General features: G+C 36.1%; 3 protein-coding genes across 5 annotated transcripts; 1 reads left to right on the plus strand and 2 right to left on the minus strand.

Annotated features, from left to right (window-relative positions):
- Nucleotides 1-309: 309 nt before the first annotated feature.
- On the minus strand, nucleotides 310-705 carry LOC149402268 (uncharacterized). Its single transcript, XM_089608297.1, has one exon. The coding sequence runs from the start codon at nucleotides 703-705 to the stop codon at nucleotides 310-312; it is 396 nt and encodes a 131-aa protein (XP_089464423.1).
- Nucleotides 706-3,427: 2,722 nt separating this feature from the next.
- On the minus strand, nucleotides 3,428-7,920 carry LOC149402269 (Enhancer of polycomb-like transcription factor protein). Its single transcript, XM_089609933.1, has 11 exons — nucleotides 7,347-7,920; nucleotides 7,157-7,259; nucleotides 6,832-6,955; nucleotides 6,677-6,748; nucleotides 6,447-6,485; nucleotides 6,177-6,257; nucleotides 6,042-6,089; nucleotides 5,666-5,716; nucleotides 5,388-5,456; nucleotides 4,719-4,961; nucleotides 3,428-4,181 (listed from the first exon to the last, which is right to left on the minus strand). Exons 1-11 carry the CDS (start codon nucleotides 7,666-7,668, stop codon nucleotides 3,930-3,932), a joined length of 1,404 nt encoding a protein of 467 aa, XP_089466059.1. The 5' UTR covers nucleotides 7,669-7,920; the 3' UTR covers nucleotides 3,428-3,929.
- A 2,345-nt stretch (nucleotides 7,921-10,265) lies between these two features.
- Nucleotides 10,266-14,191, plus strand: LOC149402270 (TatD related DNase). 3 transcript variants are annotated; one of them, XM_089610193.1, is made up of 7 exons: nucleotides 10,266-10,338; nucleotides 10,731-10,944; nucleotides 11,344-11,476; nucleotides 11,584-11,684; nucleotides 11,776-11,929; nucleotides 12,922-13,119; nucleotides 13,751-14,190. In XM_089610193.1, exons 2-7 carry the CDS (start codon nucleotides 10,745-10,747, stop codon nucleotides 13,850-13,852), a joined length of 888 nt encoding a protein of 295 aa, XP_089466319.1. In that variant the 5' UTR covers nucleotides 10,266-10,338; nucleotides 10,731-10,744; the 3' UTR covers nucleotides 13,853-14,190. The 3 variants fall into 3 exon arrangements, with proteins under 3 accessions (XP_089466319.1, XP_089466320.1, XP_089466318.1); XM_089610194.1 differs by having other exon boundaries at nucleotides 10,734-10,944; XM_089610192.1 differs by lacking the exon at nucleotides 10,266-10,338 and having other exon boundaries at nucleotides 10,418-10,944; nucleotides 13,751-14,191.
- The last annotated feature ends 6,287 nt before the right edge of the window (nucleotides 14,192-20,478 follow it).

Here is a 20,478-nt window from a genome sequence, read left to right on the forward strand (position 1 = left end):
TCCTCATTTCCGTGTGTAAACAAAGCAGATGTCTCCGGGATCTGATCGCCAGTTCTTTCAGTGCCACGCATGATCTTTCTTCGATTTTCTTCGATTCGGATTTCAGAGAAGACTTCTCGGATAGAGGGCAGCGGTCTTCTACCAAGAATTCTTCCCTTCACCTCATCAAGATCACGATTCACACCTGCTAAAAAGACATAAACCCGGTCATTTTCCTCACGCTTTTTTTTGCCGAGCGCAATCTACTTTACTCTCCCATGTGTCATCATTGTATTGGTCCAGCTCCTGCCACAGCGCCACCATCTCGTTTTAGTAGGTCGCCACATCTCGATCAGCCTGCTTGGATTGCCACAGCTTTGTCTTTAGTTCGAAGACCTGCGAAGCATTCTCACGATCAGAGTACGTCTCTCTGATTGAGTCCCAGACTTCTTTGGCCGTCTTCAAGAACATGTGTGGCTTGGCAATTGAGGCTTCCATCGAGTTGAGCAGCCATGCCATGACCTGCGAGTTTTCAGACCTCCAGGTGGCGTATCCATCGTCTCCTACCTTCGGTTGCTTGATTTCGCTCGTCAAGAAGCCAAGCTTTCCTCTTCCATCAATCGCAAGCTTCACGGACTGAGCCCATTCTAGGAAATTTTGTCCTGTTAGTCTGTGCCCAGTTATGAACATAGACGAGTGAACTATTGGTGAATGGGATGTTTCCATACTATTGATTTGAGTAATAGAGGAAGAGGTATTTGGTGTTTTAGGGTTTGTCGATTTTTCCATAAGAGTATCGCTCTGATACCATGAAAGCTTATGGAAATAATCGAATGAATTTCATTAAGCCATAATAGGCGTATACATAGGATTTACAACCTAACAGAATATACATAAAAATAGCAACTAACTTAATTAGCTAGATACAAAAGATAAATATAGAATAAAATCCGATCATAATAACTATACAGAATAATCGGATAATAAATAACAGAATAACACTGATTTCTTCACAATCCTTGTACATTCCATCCATTTTATTAAGTTTGGTCGATGCGATAAGGTGAATGTATATCTCGATAATAACTCTTTGTGATTTGATTTTATCTTGTTTTATTTAATATGAGATATTTATTCTATGAATAGAACAAATCAAATTTCTTCAAGATACTTTAATAAATAAAATATTCAAATTATATCTAATATTTATTTACTTCTCATATTAGAATATATTATTCAGTAATATAGAATATCTCCAGAATATTCTCAATAAATAACATAATTAATATATTATTTGTTTCTCACAATAAGATATACCATTCTATAAATAGAATAGTAGAGAATATCTACAGGATACTTTTATAAATAATTACTATATTAAATACTCATCAAATCAGATCATATTTAATGTATAATATTTATCTCCTATATGAGAAAAGCTCCAATCCAAGGCCCATGTACCTCATTCTACAAGACTTCCACAAGCCTTTTTGGGCTTTGTAGGGTAATTTAAATAGCTCTCATTTAAATCTCAGTGATATTCTGAAGTTACTTAACAATTAATAGCTTATTCATAAAAGCACTTTGTTACGAATGCAAAAAATATTGCAATAAAGTTGTAGTAATGAGTGCGTAATCATTTATTTAATTATTATAACTATCTCTATCCATCTTATCAGAGCCATCTTGGGAACTATGGACCTAATAACTGAAGCTCCTACAAATACGAATATACATATGAAATATCTGTTTTCAATTATTCATTCGATTCGTCAATCACGACATCTCAAGATGAACTGAGACTGCACTCTTCCTGTGAATCGAATTATATTTTACTCAATGTTTATGAGCGGCCATTGATATAGTCAGTTCATGAGCTCAATCCTCCAGGTTCAACTCGTATAGAGAAAAGTCAATTATTTTGTTATACCTTTCTTGATACATATGAGCCCTAAGCACCGCTGTTTCCCCAACGAAATATTTTTTTCGTACGTACGTACTACGAAAGTGCATGCAATCAATCGGTTATGGAATCAACCATTAGGTGAGTGAACATTGATATTCTTTCAGGAATGTTGTATTCCGTATTTGTGAATCACTTTTCGCTTAGATCATATCCCGAATTCTCAAGGTATAATTATTTAGGCATCTTCAATTAGCCATTAACGACTGAGTTAAAGACCTTAGTAATACAACCTAGAAGTCCATGACAACTTCAGGATTTAGATTAAGTCTTACTATAACCATCATAGCGACCCCAGTTAGTGTGTCGTAACAGTACTTAAACGACACATCAACAACCAAAGTTTGTCCAGGTCGTACAAATATCAATTGTGATTTTAGATCCAACTATCTAGGCATGAATCAATCACCGATCATGTTTTAGCTCACCACCCGAACTTAGATACCCAACAAGTAATTCAGTATAACACAGAGACTACAAATGATAGTTGTTATTGATTCTAACTAGAAACAAACTAACTAATCAATGATGCTAATAAAGTAAACTTTCTATTATATTCATCATTCATCTTTATTTTATTATCTTCAATAGGCAATATTCCTAGCATATTCATCATTGTGAATATTAAATGTTGAGGGACATAGATATAAACAAGTATTTTTTTTAAAAGGTCAAATTAAATTGTTAGTTTATAAGTCAAAAATCAAGGTGAACCTTATATTTCCATCATATTCATAATTCGAAAAATATCATATGTCTCCCTTGTGTTTAATCGAAATGTCGCGTTTATTCTCACAGTTTCTAGAAATATCATAAGTGTCTCTTAGCATTGCTATTAATATAAATTATATACCTTAAAACACGTTTACATATCAAAACTCTCCCTTTTTTTTATAAAATTTTGTTTATTTTTTTAATTAAAAATTTAAGCCCATTTTCAAAGGATGTGATCGCACCTGGCCATCGACGACGGCGGCAGAAGGAAGAGCTTCCCTGAGAGAAGAGAAAGCATTGTTGTCGCCACCAAAATAGTCACCGAACACAATGCAAACTCACTGAATCAGGTTGATTAGCCCAATCAAGCTCTTCATAGTCGTCACGATAAAAAACTCTACCGTAAAGTTTTTTCTCTATCAAAACCCTAGAACTCACTCCATTTGCCAAGTCCTTAACGAAGAATAAATGGAAGACATTCCAAGAGCCAAACAAGAATTTTGTTCTTTTAAAAAAAAAAAATTATAAATACAATTCATGGTATAATATGAGGGAATTAATTAAAGGTAAAATGAGCGGTTCAATTTTTTTTATTTAAAAACAAAAAAAAAATTATGAAAATGGAGGGTTTTAATATGTAAACACGTTTTAAAATATATGATTAATATTAATAGAAATGCTAAGGGACAATTCTGGTATTTCAAAAAGCTGTGGGAATAAACACGGAATTTCGATTAAACATAAGAAAACATGAATTTTCCCTTCATAATTTAACATTAGTTTTACCATTATTACAAAAGGCAAAATAGACACTCGTGTTATTTTATCAAAACAATTGATAGTATACCCGTGGGCCGTGCCATTTTAATAAAACTCGGAACAGTTTTCGTCTGGAGTTTTGGTTCATAGAAATTGGATCAAAGACTGACCACAGTACAATACCGAATTTGAAGCAGAGACACGAAGTCCATACGGTAAAATAGAAGGCACCTTATGTGAATTTTTTCCCGGTAGAATAAATTAAGAAATGTAATACAGCAACGAGCCTCTCTAGCCGTTTTACACATCTAAAAATGATGGGATCGTTGGCCATTGGAATGATAAATTTTTTACCTTCCAAAATTTACAATTACTTGATTCTGAAGCCACCCCGACATCCGGACAATCCAAACTCCATAGTAACCACTGCCCAAAGAATTGGTTCATATATATAAAAAAAGGCGTGGAACTCTCTCGGTGCATTTATTGCCTAGGATGGACAAATGACTTTTGATCAGTTATATGTGGCGGGTCTGGGCTTAGGTGGTATGTAAAATGAATTGCCACAGTCGATCGGCGTTTGCATCAACGGGTTACATCGATCGAAGATCAACCGTCCGCCCCGGCCGATTCTTCCCCGATATTTACAAGGCGATGCAGAGACTTCGTCTTTTGTTGAAAGTTCCATCGGCAAGGAAATCCCGGCAGCAGCTAGTTTCTCCGGAACTAGAGGTCTAGCAAACAAGAGAACCGGTTCACGAGGGTCCTGTATCAAGCCCAGGAAATCAGTAACATTATGCAAGTAGCTTCACATTCGAACTAAGGCAAATAAAAATAAATAAATTGTCCATCTGCCCCCTTAGTTACGATGGTTGTCATTATACCCCCTGATGTAAAAAAATGGTCCAAACTGATCCTTACAAGTTATAAATCGTAGCACTATATAGGCCTTTAGTTATTTTCATAGCTGAAAATGACCAAAATTAATAAAGTTTCCAAAACCACTTAATTATTTCAGTGGACAACATTTATAATCTGACCACGAAATCCAAAATCTGAACCACAAAATTTCAACTTGAAACCCTAAATAACTAGTGTTTTCAGTTTAGAAACTAAACAAAATGCATATAGTGTTAGATTTTTTTTCTTCTTCTGCATAATACAATCTAGACATCTTATAGGGAGAAATTTGGACGATTGGTTATATCGGGGGCAAAGATACACAACTCAGAGGGAAAACATTCAATTCATCCCTAAAAAGATTGAATAACAAGAAGATGAGAAAGGAATGACTGAAAAATACCATTCTTTGAAGCCAGCCTTGAGGAGCAGGACGACGTCTAAGCTCTAGCTTTATATGTCCTGCGGGTGCTGAGATCAAGTTGGGCTCCATTATCTGCTTACTTGCCATTGAGGACCATGGTACAGAACGGCTGTTTGGGATGTCGTCTGAATCTATCAAGTCATCCTCATTTGAACCGAACTTGACAGTCGATGACGGGAATCCAGGAAGGGCCAAGCTATCTTCCATAAGCTCCGTTTCATCCTGTAATTCCACAATGGTATTAAAAAATGAATAAATAGATATCTGTTTTGCAATTTTCCATTCTGTTCATAGTTCAAATATTATCGAAAATCAAACATGAATTCTGAGTACAAAATTGGTTAAAGCCATCCCTGATTCTACATTTTGTGACACAATTTTGAAACTTGGAAAGAATTTAATGGAAATAAAAATAGGAGCGAGCTATCCGCATACTAAATGGGCAACTCATGAACTTTTTAATAGCTACTTATAAGTGATGCTTGCGTTCAACTACGTCCTAAGGTTACAAAATGTTATCCATCTCTATGCTTCCAACACAAAAAGTTAGTTTGGATCGTACATTTGTTGGTACTTGTAAATACAAAAGCGAAAGAACTGTTTAAGGATAAATATCATTGAACAGTAAAAATATATAAATATGCCCACCTTGTATTTCATTTGAAGCCTCTGCAGGCTAACTTCTGCTTCCATGACTTCTCTCTTTTTCTCCTCTCTCTGCATGTGTTCAGTTGTGGTGATAAGTGTTTCTTACAAAAATGAAAATTAATTGATGAGTAAACAAACTCTCAAAGAACAATATTGTTATTTAGGGTGGGTGTTTATCAGTATATTTAGTAAACAAACACATATTTCCCAAGGAAAAGGAAAAAAAGGAGGAAAAGGTAAAAATAAAATAAACAATAAATGGAAATATATTTAATTACCTTTATTAATGCCTCGAGCAGTGTCTTTGCTTGGTCCAGGTTGCGCCTCACCTTACAAATTGAGTTTCAAGACAAAAAAAATTATTTATAATATATAAACACGTGCAAGTTGTTTATAATGATCAGACTGGAATTAAAAACAGTTGTAACTTCATATTGTTCATATCGGCCTCTGGATTCTGACTCTTAACTCTGATTTTTCCTGTTTTAGCCTTTCCAATCTCTCCCGAGATTGGCCAAGTGCGATTTAGCTCGTATCTTGCTTCATTCTAGATGAGGCATTCTTTCTCTTTTTAATATATACAATAAGGTTTGCAATTTTATTTTTCATTTACAGTATCAAATAAATAAACTGAAAAAATGAAAGCTTACTAACCTGGCGAAGCTTTTCAAATGACTGCACATTGTTCTCTCTTCTTTGCATCTACAAAGAGAATAACAAGTAAGAGATACTGAATAAAATAGCATATGGACTCACAAAATAAGAAGTGGAAATGCAAATTTGACATACTCTTCTGGTATGCAGTCTATGAGCCTTCTCCCTTGGTCTAAATACATTGTACGGATTGGTATCATTAACAGGAGGAGGAGGCTGTCAAAAGAAATAAATGAAGCCTTGCAGTTGATTGATTCAATTCACGAACGAATATTGAAAACTTCAGCAAAAATGTGAATCACAGAAAATAACAGGCGGTTTCACTTTCATTGATTGAAAATGAGATCCTGGCCTACACCATTCGCCTAATGACTTAATATACAGGGTTACTTAACGCCAACAGACCTGCAAGCGTCGTAAAACAGGCTTTTGCCATCGTTCACGCTGCACAAATGAATCAATAACACATTAGGTTGCCAAATAAGGGAAAAGATTAATAATATTATTGTACTTTTTTTTTCTTCACATATTCGAGATCATTCGTGGTTATTGAACGCAGTGAGCCTGACGAGGATCAGATCAACAGACCAGAATTCATTACTTTCTCATTAAGTTATTCAAGGTGTTGTGCATACCTTATCCTTCCAATAATTATACACAGATTGAATAACAGTGTATTTGATGTTCTGGGCTTGAGCTTGTAAAGCCTACAAAAAGTTTGTTTATTCACAATCAACATGACATAACTTGTTTTCATATGTACTAGATATATCTACAACAAGGACAATACCTCCATTGCGACATCCATCTGAAGAAGAACAGGAATTGGCGAACCAAGAGTAGGCGTTATCAATCCCGCTCGTTCACGAGCCTTGTGATCCAGAACCTCAAACTTGAAAAGAAGAACTTCGAATCTGCATTCCACACCAAGATTTTCCACACAATAAAAAAATGTCAAGAGTTATTCACTACGCAGTTTGTCAAGAATTCCTCATTTCCCTATCAATATACATCTCTGCGAATATAATCCAATATTTCGTCTCCCTACTTCTTTCAACTTTTATCCACATTTCTCTCTCATTTCCTACAGAAATAATCACTTTTCTTTCACTTACTTGTCCGGAAAAAGAATCTTTCGGTCTCTGTTAAATTCTTCGAGCCAGTCCTCGTCCTCATTGTCGAGATCATACTCAACAAATTCACCAAGCTCCGCACGAGCTGTTTTCAAGGAAGAAAAGAAACATACACACTGAAATCACAGACAAAGAGAGGGGAGAGAGAGAGAGAGAGACTGTGTAATCTAACCTCCTCTGGCGCGCAAGTACGAAGTTGGCTGACCGAAAGTGCGCGAATAGTCTCGCTCGTACGTGTCGACGATTACGAATTGCGGAGTCGGAATCTCCGACCCCGTGGGCTTCCGAATCGCCGTCGGAGTCGGCAAAGGCTGGTGGTGGTGGTAGTGGTTCTCATTGTCCTCGGCAGCAGAAGAGACGGAACGGAGAAACTGAGAGTTTCGCGTCGAAGAAGAAGTCGGAGCATCGTCGTCGTCGATGTCCTTAGGCGACTTAAGTATCGGAAGCTTCTTGTGGATGTCCAACGGCCGAGGCCTGATCGAAAGCCTGCTCATTGTCTCATCAAAATTGGGCCTCGAAGCTCACCAGGCTATGGCTACGACAATCTCTAGGGCTGACGTCACTATCCGGCTACGCTTCACGATTCCTTCCCAATCTTTTATCTTCTGCAATTCTTGTTCTTCGTGTTCACCTTTCTTCTTCTGCTTCAAATTAGGGCTTGCTTTCAAGTTTCAATTAGGGGTTTCGATTTCAAATAGAAAATGGGTTAGACTTTTTAGTTTAAAATAATAACCCGGAATAATTTAAACGCGGAGTTTTGAGCCTTCTTGTCTTGACCCCTCTCATTTATCATTGGGAAAATAACACATTTATACCCTGTGTTTTAGTGAAATGTCGAGTTTAACCTTCGGTTTTCAAAAATGTCGAGTTCATACCCTCTGTTTAACTAAAATGACGAAATTATACCCTCTGTTTAAGTAAAATGACGAAATTATACCATGAAATAGACAACAGTGTCACAAATATTATTTTTATTGGCTTTTCATTGACGTTGACTATAATATTTATAATATAAACACCAATTATCTTTATTCATTCGCGCCATATATGTAATTTATTTAACAAATAATTAGCTGTTTAGCCATCTAAAACACTAGTAATTTGGTTTTAGCCAACATTTGGTTAATTTTTTGTAAATGGTCATTGCGCCTACGTGGCATGATATTAACTGTTTTTTTGTTACTTATTTGCCCTTACTCATTATATGCGGCAGTTTTTTTAAAATTAAAAAAAAAAAACAAATAAACTGTAAATGGTTTTTATTTTCGGAAAGCAGTTATTGCATTGTAGTTATGTTTGACGTGTGTTTTGGTCTGTATATCGGCATTAATGGTAATGATTCCCTGAGAGTCTGGACGTGTAAATGGTAATTTGCACGTTATCTGTTGTTAATTGATTTGTCAGCTTATTTACAATACAAATAACCTGTAAATAAATTTCGTATTTATTGTCCATTAACATCAATTTACATCTGTTTCTTTGTTGAAGCCTGCCAAAAGGATGTTCTCCGAGTACGGATTCTGAAAAAAATATTTACAGTTATTCAACATTTTGCAGCTATGTTTTTTCAACATAAAGTTACTGCCTTAAAACGAATTCATTCAATTCGACACCATTATCGTTGTATTTTTCCCCAAAATAAACCTAGAATTGAAAAGGCCTTGAACTAATCGCACCGAAATCCCTAAAAATTAGCAACAAAAAAATGAAACAAAGGGCAGTGGAAGGCGGCGTAGACCGAGTCTGAGTCCGGTGAGTCCGCGACGGCGGCGACTCGCGCCTTGTAGATCCTCGGATCGGAGGCGACACTCCACTAGACCGAGCCGAGGTTCCGGCTGCCGGAGAGATCGTAGAAGTGTAGCCCCGCGGCGTAGTCGGATCCGAGGGCGGCGATCTCCGACGATCGGCTGAGGCGTCCCAGGGCCGAGATCTCGTCGAGGTGAGTCCGGATCATGGCGGAGCGGAGGAGATGAACATCGTAGCTGGAGATCTGGCCGGCGTGGGCGAGCCAGACGGAGCCGTCCGCAGCGGAAGCGGATATCGCGGTGGTGAGGCCGTCGGAGGCTGGTTGGAAGGTGGCGGCGATGGAGGCGTCGATGTCGGAGAACAGCGGAGGAGATGCGGCGCTGTGGAGGCGGTGACCAAGGCCGTAGTAGAGAGCTTCGTTGGCGAGCTCGTGCTTTGAGAATCGGAGGGCGGCGGAGGGGAGACGGTTTGAGCGGAGGAGGGAGAGTAGGACGGAGAAGATCTCTGGATCGCGGTCGATGAAGATCGGGGATTGGCGATAATGGGGTTTCAAAAAAGGGTTTGCGTTTTTTGTATTGCGTCTGAGAGAAATATTGTGGGAATCGTGATATTAATGACCGAGTAATGGTGTCCTCGATTACCGGGGCAGTTATTATCGATATTCATTTAAATGTATTTTTTTTTCATTAACGTTTGGGCGGGAACAGGTAAGGGTTAAATGGTATTTTTATTCGTGTTAATAAAGTGGAGTGGCTATTTACACAAAATTAACCAAATGGTGGCCAAATCCAAATTGGATATAATTTATGTGGCCATTTAGCTATATAACCCTTTATTTAAAAACTAAAAAAATAAACAACAGTCTCTTAATCGTGAAGAACACAGAAAGATGCAAAGGGGTAAACATCGATAGTTGATAGTCATCAAAATCGCATATTCGAACAGAGAATCCAAGATTTAGAGTTACAATTCGAACACGGAATGAAGTCATTTCTTAGGCGGTATGAGTTTTATTATTTAATTTCAATTTAAGGCTATTTTTATTTCAAAATTGAGAATTTGGAAATTAGGGTACTGATTTAGATTTGATTCGGTTTTTCTTATATAAGAGTTAATATCAATGAAAGAGAGATTTGTGACGCTGTTATTCATTTCAGGGTATAATTTCGTCATTTTAGTTAAACAGAGGGTATGAATTCGACATTTTTGAAAATTGGGGGTTAAACTCGACATTTCACTAAAACACAGGGTATAAATGTGTTATTTTCCCTTTATCATTTGACATAATTGTCCTCGATGACGACAACTTTAAGAGTATAGTTTTTGTCTTTCATAGTTTACTGTTTATTTTGGCTAATTTTCTGTGTAGTCGAACCAAACCGCTTGTTCTTCTTTCTAACTTGTCTTGCGAATTTCAGGTTTGTATTCGAATTTTTCTAAGCTTTTTGCTATTTTTTTTAGCTGCTCTTTATTTTCCGAAAACCTTGCAATTCTTTTCCATTGTGTTCAAATAATCTTTTGTTCTCGTTCCTGATTATTCTCTGTCAAAAGGAAACTTAAGAAAAAATGAAATAAATTAAAACAAGAAAAATCCAATGTCTATGCTATCACGAGGCAAACTTTTCAATTTTCATTCTGGAATGGAATGAAATATTGTTCTTCAGCTTGTCAAGATGCTTAACACAAGTGCTATCCAGGTTCCTATGCCTTCATTTTGAATGCTGGCAAATTTTGTACTGTTGTCAGAATAAATCGTAAAGGGAATTCTCGTAATATGATATGAATCTTATTTTTGTTTGTACCAAAAAAGAAGAGTGGTGTAGAATGAAGGTATTTGACGCTCACTGTCATCTTCAAGACCCAAGAATATTGAGCAAAGTTCCCCAACTAATCTCGAAAGCACACGAGGTTGGAGTTGCTGGTTTCGCCGTCAATGGAGTCTCCGAGAATGACTGGCATTTGGTTAAACAACTTAGTCAATCTTACCCCAATTCGATAGTTCCTTCATTCGGAATCCACCCTTGGTTAGCCTCATGTTTATTATTTGTTTTTTTTACATTACAGTTACACAAATCTCCTACACAATTTACATGCCTTTTGTCTTATAAGCTCCCCTATTTATAAGCTTAACTGATTTTAACACATTCTATGTAACTCCTAAAAAGCTACTAATTATTACACTATCCTCTCGAACTATGAAGTCTCAATTAATATTATTTTGACGCATTGTATTTTTTTTTTTTTTTTTTTTTTTTGTGGGTTACATTTTCATTGTTGAGCATGGTTAACCTTGTTTATGGAGAGGAAAAGCTTCCTGTGAGAAATAAGTTCTTATTTTTTGTTAACAAAAACCTTGTTTGATTTTATGAACATATCATTGTCAGTTCTTTCGAGAATTTGAATTGGTTACGTCAATTGTGTAGGTACGTTATGGAAAGGACACCTAACTGGTTCGACACACTCAAGAAGCTATTTGCCTCCACTCCTTCAGCTGCGGTCGGAGAAATCGGGTTGGACAAAGGCTCGCGAGGGAAACAAATCGATTTTATAGAGCAGGTTTTTTATGCTTCTAAAAAAATAAAATAAAAAACTAGCCTGCCTTGGAAATTTTCTTACACGTGCTTAACTATCCGTTCGATGATGATGTGATTTTTCTTCATCAGGTTCGGGTATTCGAGCAACAGCTTCAACTCGCCAAAGAGTTGAAAAAACCAGCGTCGATACATTGTGTACGTGCTTTCGGTGACCTTCTTCCTATAGCCCAGTATGCCTCTCCATGTATATAATCGATACTAAACATAACGCTGAGTAAGTCGTTTGGCCTTTCGGTATAACGAGAGTCTTTTTCATCTCAGGCGTATTGGTCCTTTTCCCGCTGGTATCATACTCCATTCCTACATGGGCTCCGCTGAGATGGTCCGTGAATTTTCCAAGCTCGGCGCTTACTTTTCGTTCTCTGGGTTTATCATGGATATGGAACCACGCAAGGCCAAGAAGATGCTCAAGAGTGTGAGTTTCGTAGACTCTGTTACTACAAATAAAATAAAATAAAAAGCAGAAAGTTTTGTAGATAAAAAATGCCCCGCAAAAGCTTAATATTACAAAAGAAGGTACCCGGTTGGGGCCTAATCACAAGTAGAAATAGGAAAAACCAGGGACCAGAAACAACCAAAAATTATAACCAAAATTCCATCCAGTACAAACTCTCTTGAATTTCGCATTCAGGAATGTTGCCGTCTCCAAATATATATAGAAATCTATATTTTGTTTCCCCCGAATCGAGTGCAAAATGGCGATCACCCCGGTCTTTGTACATTTCAAGCTTTTCCCCGAGGTCGAGTGATTAGAGAACACTTCTTCTAAGGATGAACGCCCGATAGAAGCGCTCAGATTGGAGAGGCAGGTTATAAAAGGCATGTGAGGCGCGCGAAAATGCCTCGAAAAGTTACGCCTCTCACCAGAAAAGTGAGGCTTACGCCTCTCTGATGTGAGGCAGTGAGGGGGAACTGAGGCACACTGACGCTTAAGCCTCACGTGGGCCTGTTTTAAAAAAGCCTAATGGGGTTTTATTCAGGTTGAGAAAAAGAAAAAATTGCTTAAAAGGGCATCAAAAATCTTAGAATGCATTATTATAATTATAGAACGTATTGAGGGACGCCTCAATACTCAGTTGCGTATCGGGCAGGAGCTTGGAGATAGGGCAAGGACAGTGTTAATCTTCCTGAGAGTTAAGCGTCGTAGAACCACACCTTCGCTTAGCTGGCTCAAGGGAAGAGAATAAGGACTTCGACGAGAAGTATGTGGAACCAATCTCCGCGATCCGGGAGCTCTTCCCACAAGTTGACAGGGTTGAAGTAAATGGATAAGCTCAGTCGCCTCGAGCATTGAGGCATCCTCTTCCAAAATACCCGAAATAGGGCGCGCCATATTCAGGATTGGGACATTCCGTTTGTTGTTCTTCTACTTCATTATTTTTGGCTCTCACGGTATTAGTTTCACAGGTTCCTTCCGAAAGAATTTTGCTTGAGACTGACGCTCCCGATGCGCTACCAAAGCTGACACCGCCGGATTTGTTGTACCCAGTCGAAGGTGATTCGTCTGGCATCGATGAGCATCAAACTCAACAAGGCAGTTCGAATTTCGGCGACGCACCGGCATCGCAAAAAGGAACACTTAATCATCCAGCAAATATTCTGAATGTAAGTAGTTTGGTTCATTAGCTCTGTAAATCCTTTTTTTGACGGTTTTTGTTTTGTTTTTGACTTGGGGTCTCGGGTTGGCGTGTTATTTAGCGTTTGGTCCTTCTTTGCCGTGATTTTCTGATAAAGAGTAGTTTGGTTCATTATACCTGTTCTTGGTGACCATAAAATTTTGTTGTGAACTCTTTGACCGATATTCTCATGGGGAATATCTTTGTAGTCAGGGTTGGAGTTGCTTCATTGCTGTTTACTATCCCTGGTTGAAGGGTTTTTGCTTTCTAATTTGACCAAGAATTCATAATCTTTCTATATCTCTAGTTTTGTTTGGAGGACAGCTAGTTCTTTTTTATCCTAGCCATCTATAAATTTATATTTTCTCAAACGGAATTCGAATATTTGGTGATTATCCGTGGCCTGTTTACAATTTTTACCTGTTATCTAAAGCACATTAAAATCCAGGAATGACCGTTGCCTTGTATAAAAATAAAAATAAAAATAAAACCATGGCGCACTAAAAGTGGCTATTTTCCGTCATGTTACCTGTGGCTTGTCATTAAAGAAGTATAGTTTGTTGCTTCTTCAGGTAAAACCGTACCGTTATTGACTTTTCTCTGTTTATCTGTTTTCTTAGGTACTCAGTTATGTTGCATCTTTGTTAGAGATGACAAAAGAGCAAGTTGCGGAAGCAAGTTACCTAAACGCCATGCGCCTCTTTTCTTACAAGGATAGTTGAATCAGGTTGCTCAGCATGAATCATTCCCTATAATGAAAACTAAATCAAAACAAGTCTGTCGTTACGAATCGCACGAAGATTGTTGGTGTGTGTGTGTGTGGACAAATGTTGAGTTATGTAGATCGTATTAGTGCGAACACGAGTAGTTGGAGTATTTTGTTTTGTTAGAGCTAAAAAGCCAATTAAAACTAATCCTTTTGTAAAATAGTCAAAGTTTATCTAAAATTAGTTAAAATAGTTCAAATGCGTAAGTTCTAGATTTTGATAATTTTTTTTAACCAAATAATTAATTATTTTGAAAGTGAAAATTGTTAAAATAAATATACATTTTTTTTTTACACTGAAAATTTACAAATTACCCCGTTGAATTTTTTTTTTTAAATTAGCCCAGTGAGTTTCTTTGGCTCCGTCCATGGATACAATCATAAAAAAAAATTCATTAGTAAAAAAAAGTATGAACAGCTTAATTTTGAGTCTTGACTACTTTGTTGAAAACGTGTATTATGACCATTTAAATGGCTAGTTTTTAATTTTTTTTCCTTAATCAATAGTCACAGTGAATGATATAACATGTGAGTGCAAGTTTTTATCACGGGAAAATTACAGAAATAGTAGATTTTGCTTGCCACTTTACGAAAAACAACGGGCTTTTTAAAACCTTACAAATATGACAAATTTTACTTTTTTGGACAAAAATGTCCTTATTCAATGCGCTCAATATGATCTACGAGATGCAAAAACTCGCCGAGCTCCGTGCCGCCATGTCTGAGCTCGAACGCCCGTGGGAGGCCGTCTATGCCGTCATCATAGCTCCAACATTCATCTTTGTCCTCGCCGATCGATTCCAACTCCCCGTCGGATTCAACATGTGGTGTCAGTATATTGTATGCAAATCAGATCTATGAAGATGCGAAAGCGCCAAGTTTCGAGCCGCCATGTCGGAGCTCGAACGCTCGTGGGAGGCCATCTCCGACGTCGTCATGGCTCCAACGCTCTTCTCTAACGGTAATAATATTATACCTTAATCATATTATCAATATATTGTATACAATATCTCCACCGTCGTTGTAATTTCGACGCTCCTCTCTGACGTTAACAATATACAATAATCACATTATCAATGTGTTGTATACAATAGCACATAATCAGTATATTGTATACAATAACCAAAACCGACTCGTAACTTTGGACCTAATAATTCAAATCTAGATGAACACTATCGATAGCGTAGACACTATTACCTTTCTTCTTTTGTTTTATCAAATCTTAGTGATATTCTACTCCCAAGACTGAATCTCTTGAAGTTATCAGAATTATATTTACTTGATCATTAAATATAAGTGTTCATTGATATAGCCAGTATGTAAGTATCTACCCTCCAAGTTCAGCTCGTGACATGAAGGGTCAAATATAGCATTATACCCTCGAGTCACTTATGAGCCATGAGTTCCGCTGACTCCCTAGTGAAAGATTCCTCTGCTTCTCATATCACAAAGCTGTTGACAATCGATCAATTATGGATTCAGCTATCATGTGAGCGAACATTGACTTATTAAGAGCTACATTCCATTTTTTATGTTTTCCTTCCATCACTGGTCATACCTCGGTCTCCCAAAACATAAGTATATAAGCATCATTGTAGCTGTGAACGAATGAATCAAAGAGCCAAGTATATAACCCTAATTTCTAGGAGCATCTCAAGATTTATGCTGATTCATATTGTGAACATAATTTGTGATTGCGATACGTCTAATTGTAAGAGTCACTTAAATGATGTACTTAATCACAACATGTCCAGGTCATGTATGATACCCCATACAGAATGCTTCAACTTGTCATAACCAGTCTACAATGACTTGCATATGTGATCACTGATCAGTTTAAGCTCTCCACCCGAGACTTATACTTCTAACATCGGATGTAGAGATATAATATCAGTTACTGCAGAGGGCTATAAATAAGTCGAATGCTTTGCTTATAAAGGTTTGTATTTACTATAAGAAAAATTACACGGACTAAGCCATTTGAAACGTTGGAATTGCAATGTACCCAACGTTTCAACTAAGTTCCAAATGTAGCCACAATTGATGACAAGGATTTATTATTCATATAGCAAATTACATGATTATCTTTTCTTAAAAAATCGGCAGAAGATAACATGTAGCCAACGTTTGGGCACAACAAAATAGTCAGGCTTTAATACACGTTATACTCATTTATTCCATAGTATTTTCTTTCCTAATTTGTAGTCCAATTAGTTACTCTGAAATGTTGATTTCTTTTCATTGACGTGGATTTTATTTTCGTTGACTTTCTATTTTAATTCACAAGTTGATATGGTGTCTGTGGTCAAACCCCTTAATTAGGGAGTAGTTATGTTTTTTTAACGTAGGAATATAGGTCATAGTTAATTTTGGTAAATTAGAGATAAGTTATAGCAGATATTGGTTTATTTAAGTTAATTTAGTGAGAGAGAAACACATGATTTCGTTTATTTTTTTTTTAAAAAAATTGGGATTAAAAATGTTTCCCACTTTTACTCACATGTCAGATTTCCTTACTTATTCTAATAAATATTTAATTATTTCATATATTATATTTCACAATGAATTTCCTTTTATATTTTTTAAATTTAGATCTCAAGCGTGGACTTTGGAATTTTTAACTAACTTAGTTGACTTTAAATTTTGACGGGATGAAACATTGGCTAGTGGTTGGCTTCTATTTATGCTGGGAAATGATATTTATGATATTTCTTATCCTTTTATTTCTGTAGATGGCTCAATTACAAAATTTATCAAACGTTGGCTAGACCCTTAAAACCATATTTGAGATTAGCTACGTTACTAAATCACCCTTACTATAATACTCTCCCGTGGGCAACATTCTCAACAATCTCCCACTTTGACATAAGATATCATGATGTCAAAATTTCCTCCCACTACTTGGTGAAGGATGAGAATTGTCCAACAATCTCCCATATTTTACCTCAGAGGGCAATGGTCATTTAATCCTAAATTATTAGAAAGCGAGACTTCACTAAAAATCTCCCATTTGAGTTATGCTAGACTCGGGTTTAACCCATGTCTTTTCTCTAGATGAGTGTGAAATTTCTATCGAGATCTCATCCACAGCATAACCGGTTATCTTCTACAATTTGCAGGATTATAGGATTGCTTCAAAAAGCTCTAACTATATTTGACCTTTAAGAGACTTGACCCATTAAATCTCTTTATTTTACTCAATCAGTTTAGACCATGTGGAACAGGGGCTAGACATATTGAGTTTGAACGAATTGTCTGTAGTGGCTACCTGTAATTGGATACCCTACACATTCTTCACTCAGGTTATAGTGAACTTTTTTTAGCAAAACACCGTTTCGTTAATTTTCATTTATTAGTTTTCATTTTCTTTATGATGGTTCTTTTAGATCCTAGATATCTAAATACGATACTTAAGAGGTGGTGATTAGAATTACTCCATAAAGTACATCTCTCTCATTTGATTGAATACCGTGCATTCAATCAGAGATTTGTATCTGCAAAATGCATTTACTCCGATGTCATCAAGTGCTTAACAAGTAATTGATATTTATTTATGACCATTTCAATAAATATCATTTATTGTATGTTTATCATTACCTTGTATTGTTTGTAGTATTAGTTTCAATGACTCGGATCTACTCACTAATTTTAAATGCTAGTGAATTGTCAATCTTTATTTACATGCAAGATTGGCTAATCTCAATATTTTCAAGATTTTCAATCTCATGATTATATCATTTATGTCAATGATATTCAAGAATCAGTCTTTATAAGGAGGTTGACAATTAACCCTTCATCAACGACATACCTCGACCTTCGAGCACATCTAAATAAGCGATTGAGATAATGTGAGTATATAAGCTTTATTACAATCCATTGGATTCTAAACTAGCTAGTCACATATTCTTGGTTGGAGTCTTGGAGGTTAATAAGTATCCATTCATATGAATGAGACTTAAAATTTTCCATGTTCAAGAATATATATCCGAACGAACACATCTAGATCATTTAATATATACTAAAGGTTCATTTAAAAATCTTTTAGGTTTTAAGCATGAACTATTAGATAATTTAGGATAGTCCATTCTATGTTTCTCGAAAGAATCTTCAAAATATAGCAAATCATTTTCCATCCAACCATTTTATCATGAAATTATATTACTCAAGAATATAAATAAAGCTCTAAGTATTCTTTGAATGATTTATTAAGAAAAACTTTTACATGAGACAATTCTTCTCAAATCATTCGAGGATTAGATAATTTTATAAAAACAATGCCAATGCTGACCTATTTTTATTCTTGAGGTCATACCCCAATCATTATATTCGCTTTTATAAGTGATTAATTCTTTTTTTCCATTTATGGAGATAGAATCTATAAGTGATTATCACTTTGATTCTCATCCACTAAAGATTTACTTAGATATTTCAATATTCTATGATTCACGACATCTTGCCATTTAACTTAGTCCTTTTAATATCTTGCTTAAACATGATCTTTCATTACTGTTCAAATTTCATATGTAACAATATGAATTTTTCTTGTACCCTTTAGAACTTCAGTTGGAGATCTAATTAAAGATCCTCACACTCAGTTAAACACACAAAGTATGTGCTTTTCATTTCAATCACCTCCCACTAAGTCAAACAAGTTTGACTTGGGATGATCATTCTATGAATCCTTGTTCATAGATACTAGTATACTACTAATCATTCATACACATAGATTAATAAGTATACAATTATTAGCAATAACTAAACAGTTTAAAGCTATTTAACAAATAAAATAAATAGAATAATTTTAAACATGCATAATTATCAAACAAGATAATTAATTCATACAAGAACATAAGGCTACTATATGGAACAAGTATAAGATAATTTCATAAGGCATTAAATTCTAGAGAAAGAAACTCATCAAATACTCTCAATAAAAGGTTTCATGCAATAACTAAGTTAGGTCAGTTAATGACCAAAATATCAAGGAATAAATTAGAAAAATATCGACACATCCAATATGTTCGATATAAATGTGTGAAATACATAATAATGAAAATAAATTCATAAACGAAGATTTAATTGAACATTAGATTCTTGAGTTGATCAATGAACTTGTCTATGAACCGGGCTTGAATCCGGTTCTTTCTTCTTCCATGCTCTTCGATCTCATCGATCGAGTTCTTTCTCAAGATCTACTTTGCAAGTATAAGAAGAACACATACAATTAATAATCCTCAAATCATATTTGGGATTGTGATTAATTTGTCTGTTTAAGTTCCATACCAGTATTCTTTTATCCTAGTACTATGGGTGGAGAGAACAACTCCTCATCTAGAATTCGTTAGAATTGGAGTGGAAATATTTTCCATCGTTGTTCTTCTTCTTTCCTCTTACTCTTCTCTTGAACCTCTTGCTTTCCCTCTTAGCATAATATTTTCCCTTTGTGGTAATTGCAACAGCCTTTAATGACCCAACTCCAGAACAAAACTTATTCTTCTTCTTTGGCTTTTTAGAAGGGGTAGTATCATCAACATAATTTGCTGACCCCTTGTTTTTGCCATGATGCTGGATAGACTCGAAAGTCTGCAGCTCATTGATGAGTCGGGACAATCCATATCTCAACTCATTCATGATATAGTTTGATGTGAATTGTATGAAATCACTCGAAGGAGAATTAAGGATAATTCTCATCTCAGTAATTTCATCCATCTGTGCCCCATAGAGTTCAGCTAGAAATTAGTCATTTTTCGTGACATTATCTCTCACATGATTTCCAGAGTCATCTTTGTGCTAATGAACTTTCGAATGAGCTCAATACGGGCTTGCTCATTTTGCACGCCAAACATGGCCTGCAAAGCATCAATGATCTCCACATCAGTCTCCATGTCTTCCATCTTAGTTCGCAACGTATCAGACATACTCGCGAGCATGTAGGCAATGGTTTTGTTGTTAGCCATCACCCACTTGTTGTATTCCTCCTTTAGGTTACGTGAAGGGTAAGCATTATGAGCGATTGGTCTCTCATAACTGAGAACAAAGCGGATGCTTTTCGCTTACCAGCACGATATTCAGGTTTGACTTCTATTTGGAGAAGTTCTCCCCAGTCAACATGTCTTTCGATAGTAGAGCCATAATAGAGTTTGACATAATTACTATACAAACAAAATTAAGCGCATACTTATAATATGAAAAAGAAAACATTCAACATATAAGTTTCATAAGAAATACTATAGCTTTAAGCTCAAAGATTACAACACTTATAAAAGAAACCCTAGTTTTTAACATTTCTTTGATATTTTGACTACTAGTCACACCCAATCTCCATATGGGGACATAACTAAAGCGCACCTAGCCAAAATCTTGAATGCCTTTCTAGATAAATGAATAATTATCGCACATAAATTATTGTTGTATATTCACTAACTACCGAGATTTGTTTGGTCAGTGAGCGACCCTTTTGGATCCCCGCTGTGAGTCGATCCAATTTATCCTGATAGGAGAAAGTCATAGGCAAGAATGCGTGGTAGGAGAAAGTTGCATGGAAGTCCTCTGTGAGAATATTTGTGGTGAAAGGCGATGCAA

This window comes from Urtica dioica, chromosome 3 (genome assembly GCF_054948205.1).
Source record: "Urtica dioica subsp. dioica isolate 48M chromosome 3, U.dioica_male_clone48M_v1_H2, whole genome shotgun sequence".
Classification (NCBI taxonomy): domain Eukaryota; kingdom Viridiplantae; phylum Streptophyta; class Magnoliopsida; order Rosales; family Urticaceae; genus Urtica; species Urtica dioica.

Excerpts from the sequence above, each read along its gene's own strand:
- LOC149402268 (XM_089608297.1), bottom strand. The coding sequence starts at position 705 with ATGGAAACATCCCATTCACCAATAGTTCACTCGTCTATGTTCATAACT.
- LOC149402269 (XM_089609933.1), bottom strand. The coding sequence starts at position 7,668 with ATGAGCAGGCTTTCGATCAGGCCTCGGCCGTTGGACATCCACAAGAAG. Across the intron at positions 6,486-6,676 it reads ATAATTATTGGAAGGATAAG|CGTGAACGATGGCAAAAGCC; the intron begins GTATGCACAACA and ends TCATTTGTGCAG. Across the intron at positions 6,258-6,446 it reads CTGTTTTACGACGCTTGCAG|CCTCCTCCTCCTGTTAATGA; the intron begins GTCTGTTGGCGT and ends TTCTTTTGACAG.
- LOC149402270 (XM_089610192.1), top strand. The coding sequence starts at position 10,700 with ATGAATCTTATTTTTGTTTGTACCAAAAAAGAAGAGTGGTGTAGAATG. Across the intron at positions 11,685-11,775 it reads GACCTTCTTCCTATAGCCCA|GCGTATTGGTCCTTTTCCCG; the intron begins GTATGCCTCTCC and ends TTTTCATCTCAG. Across the intron at positions 11,930-12,921 it reads CCAAGAAGATGCTCAAGAGT|GTTCCTTCCGAAAGAATTTT; the intron begins GTGAGTTTCGTA and ends TTAGTTTCACAG.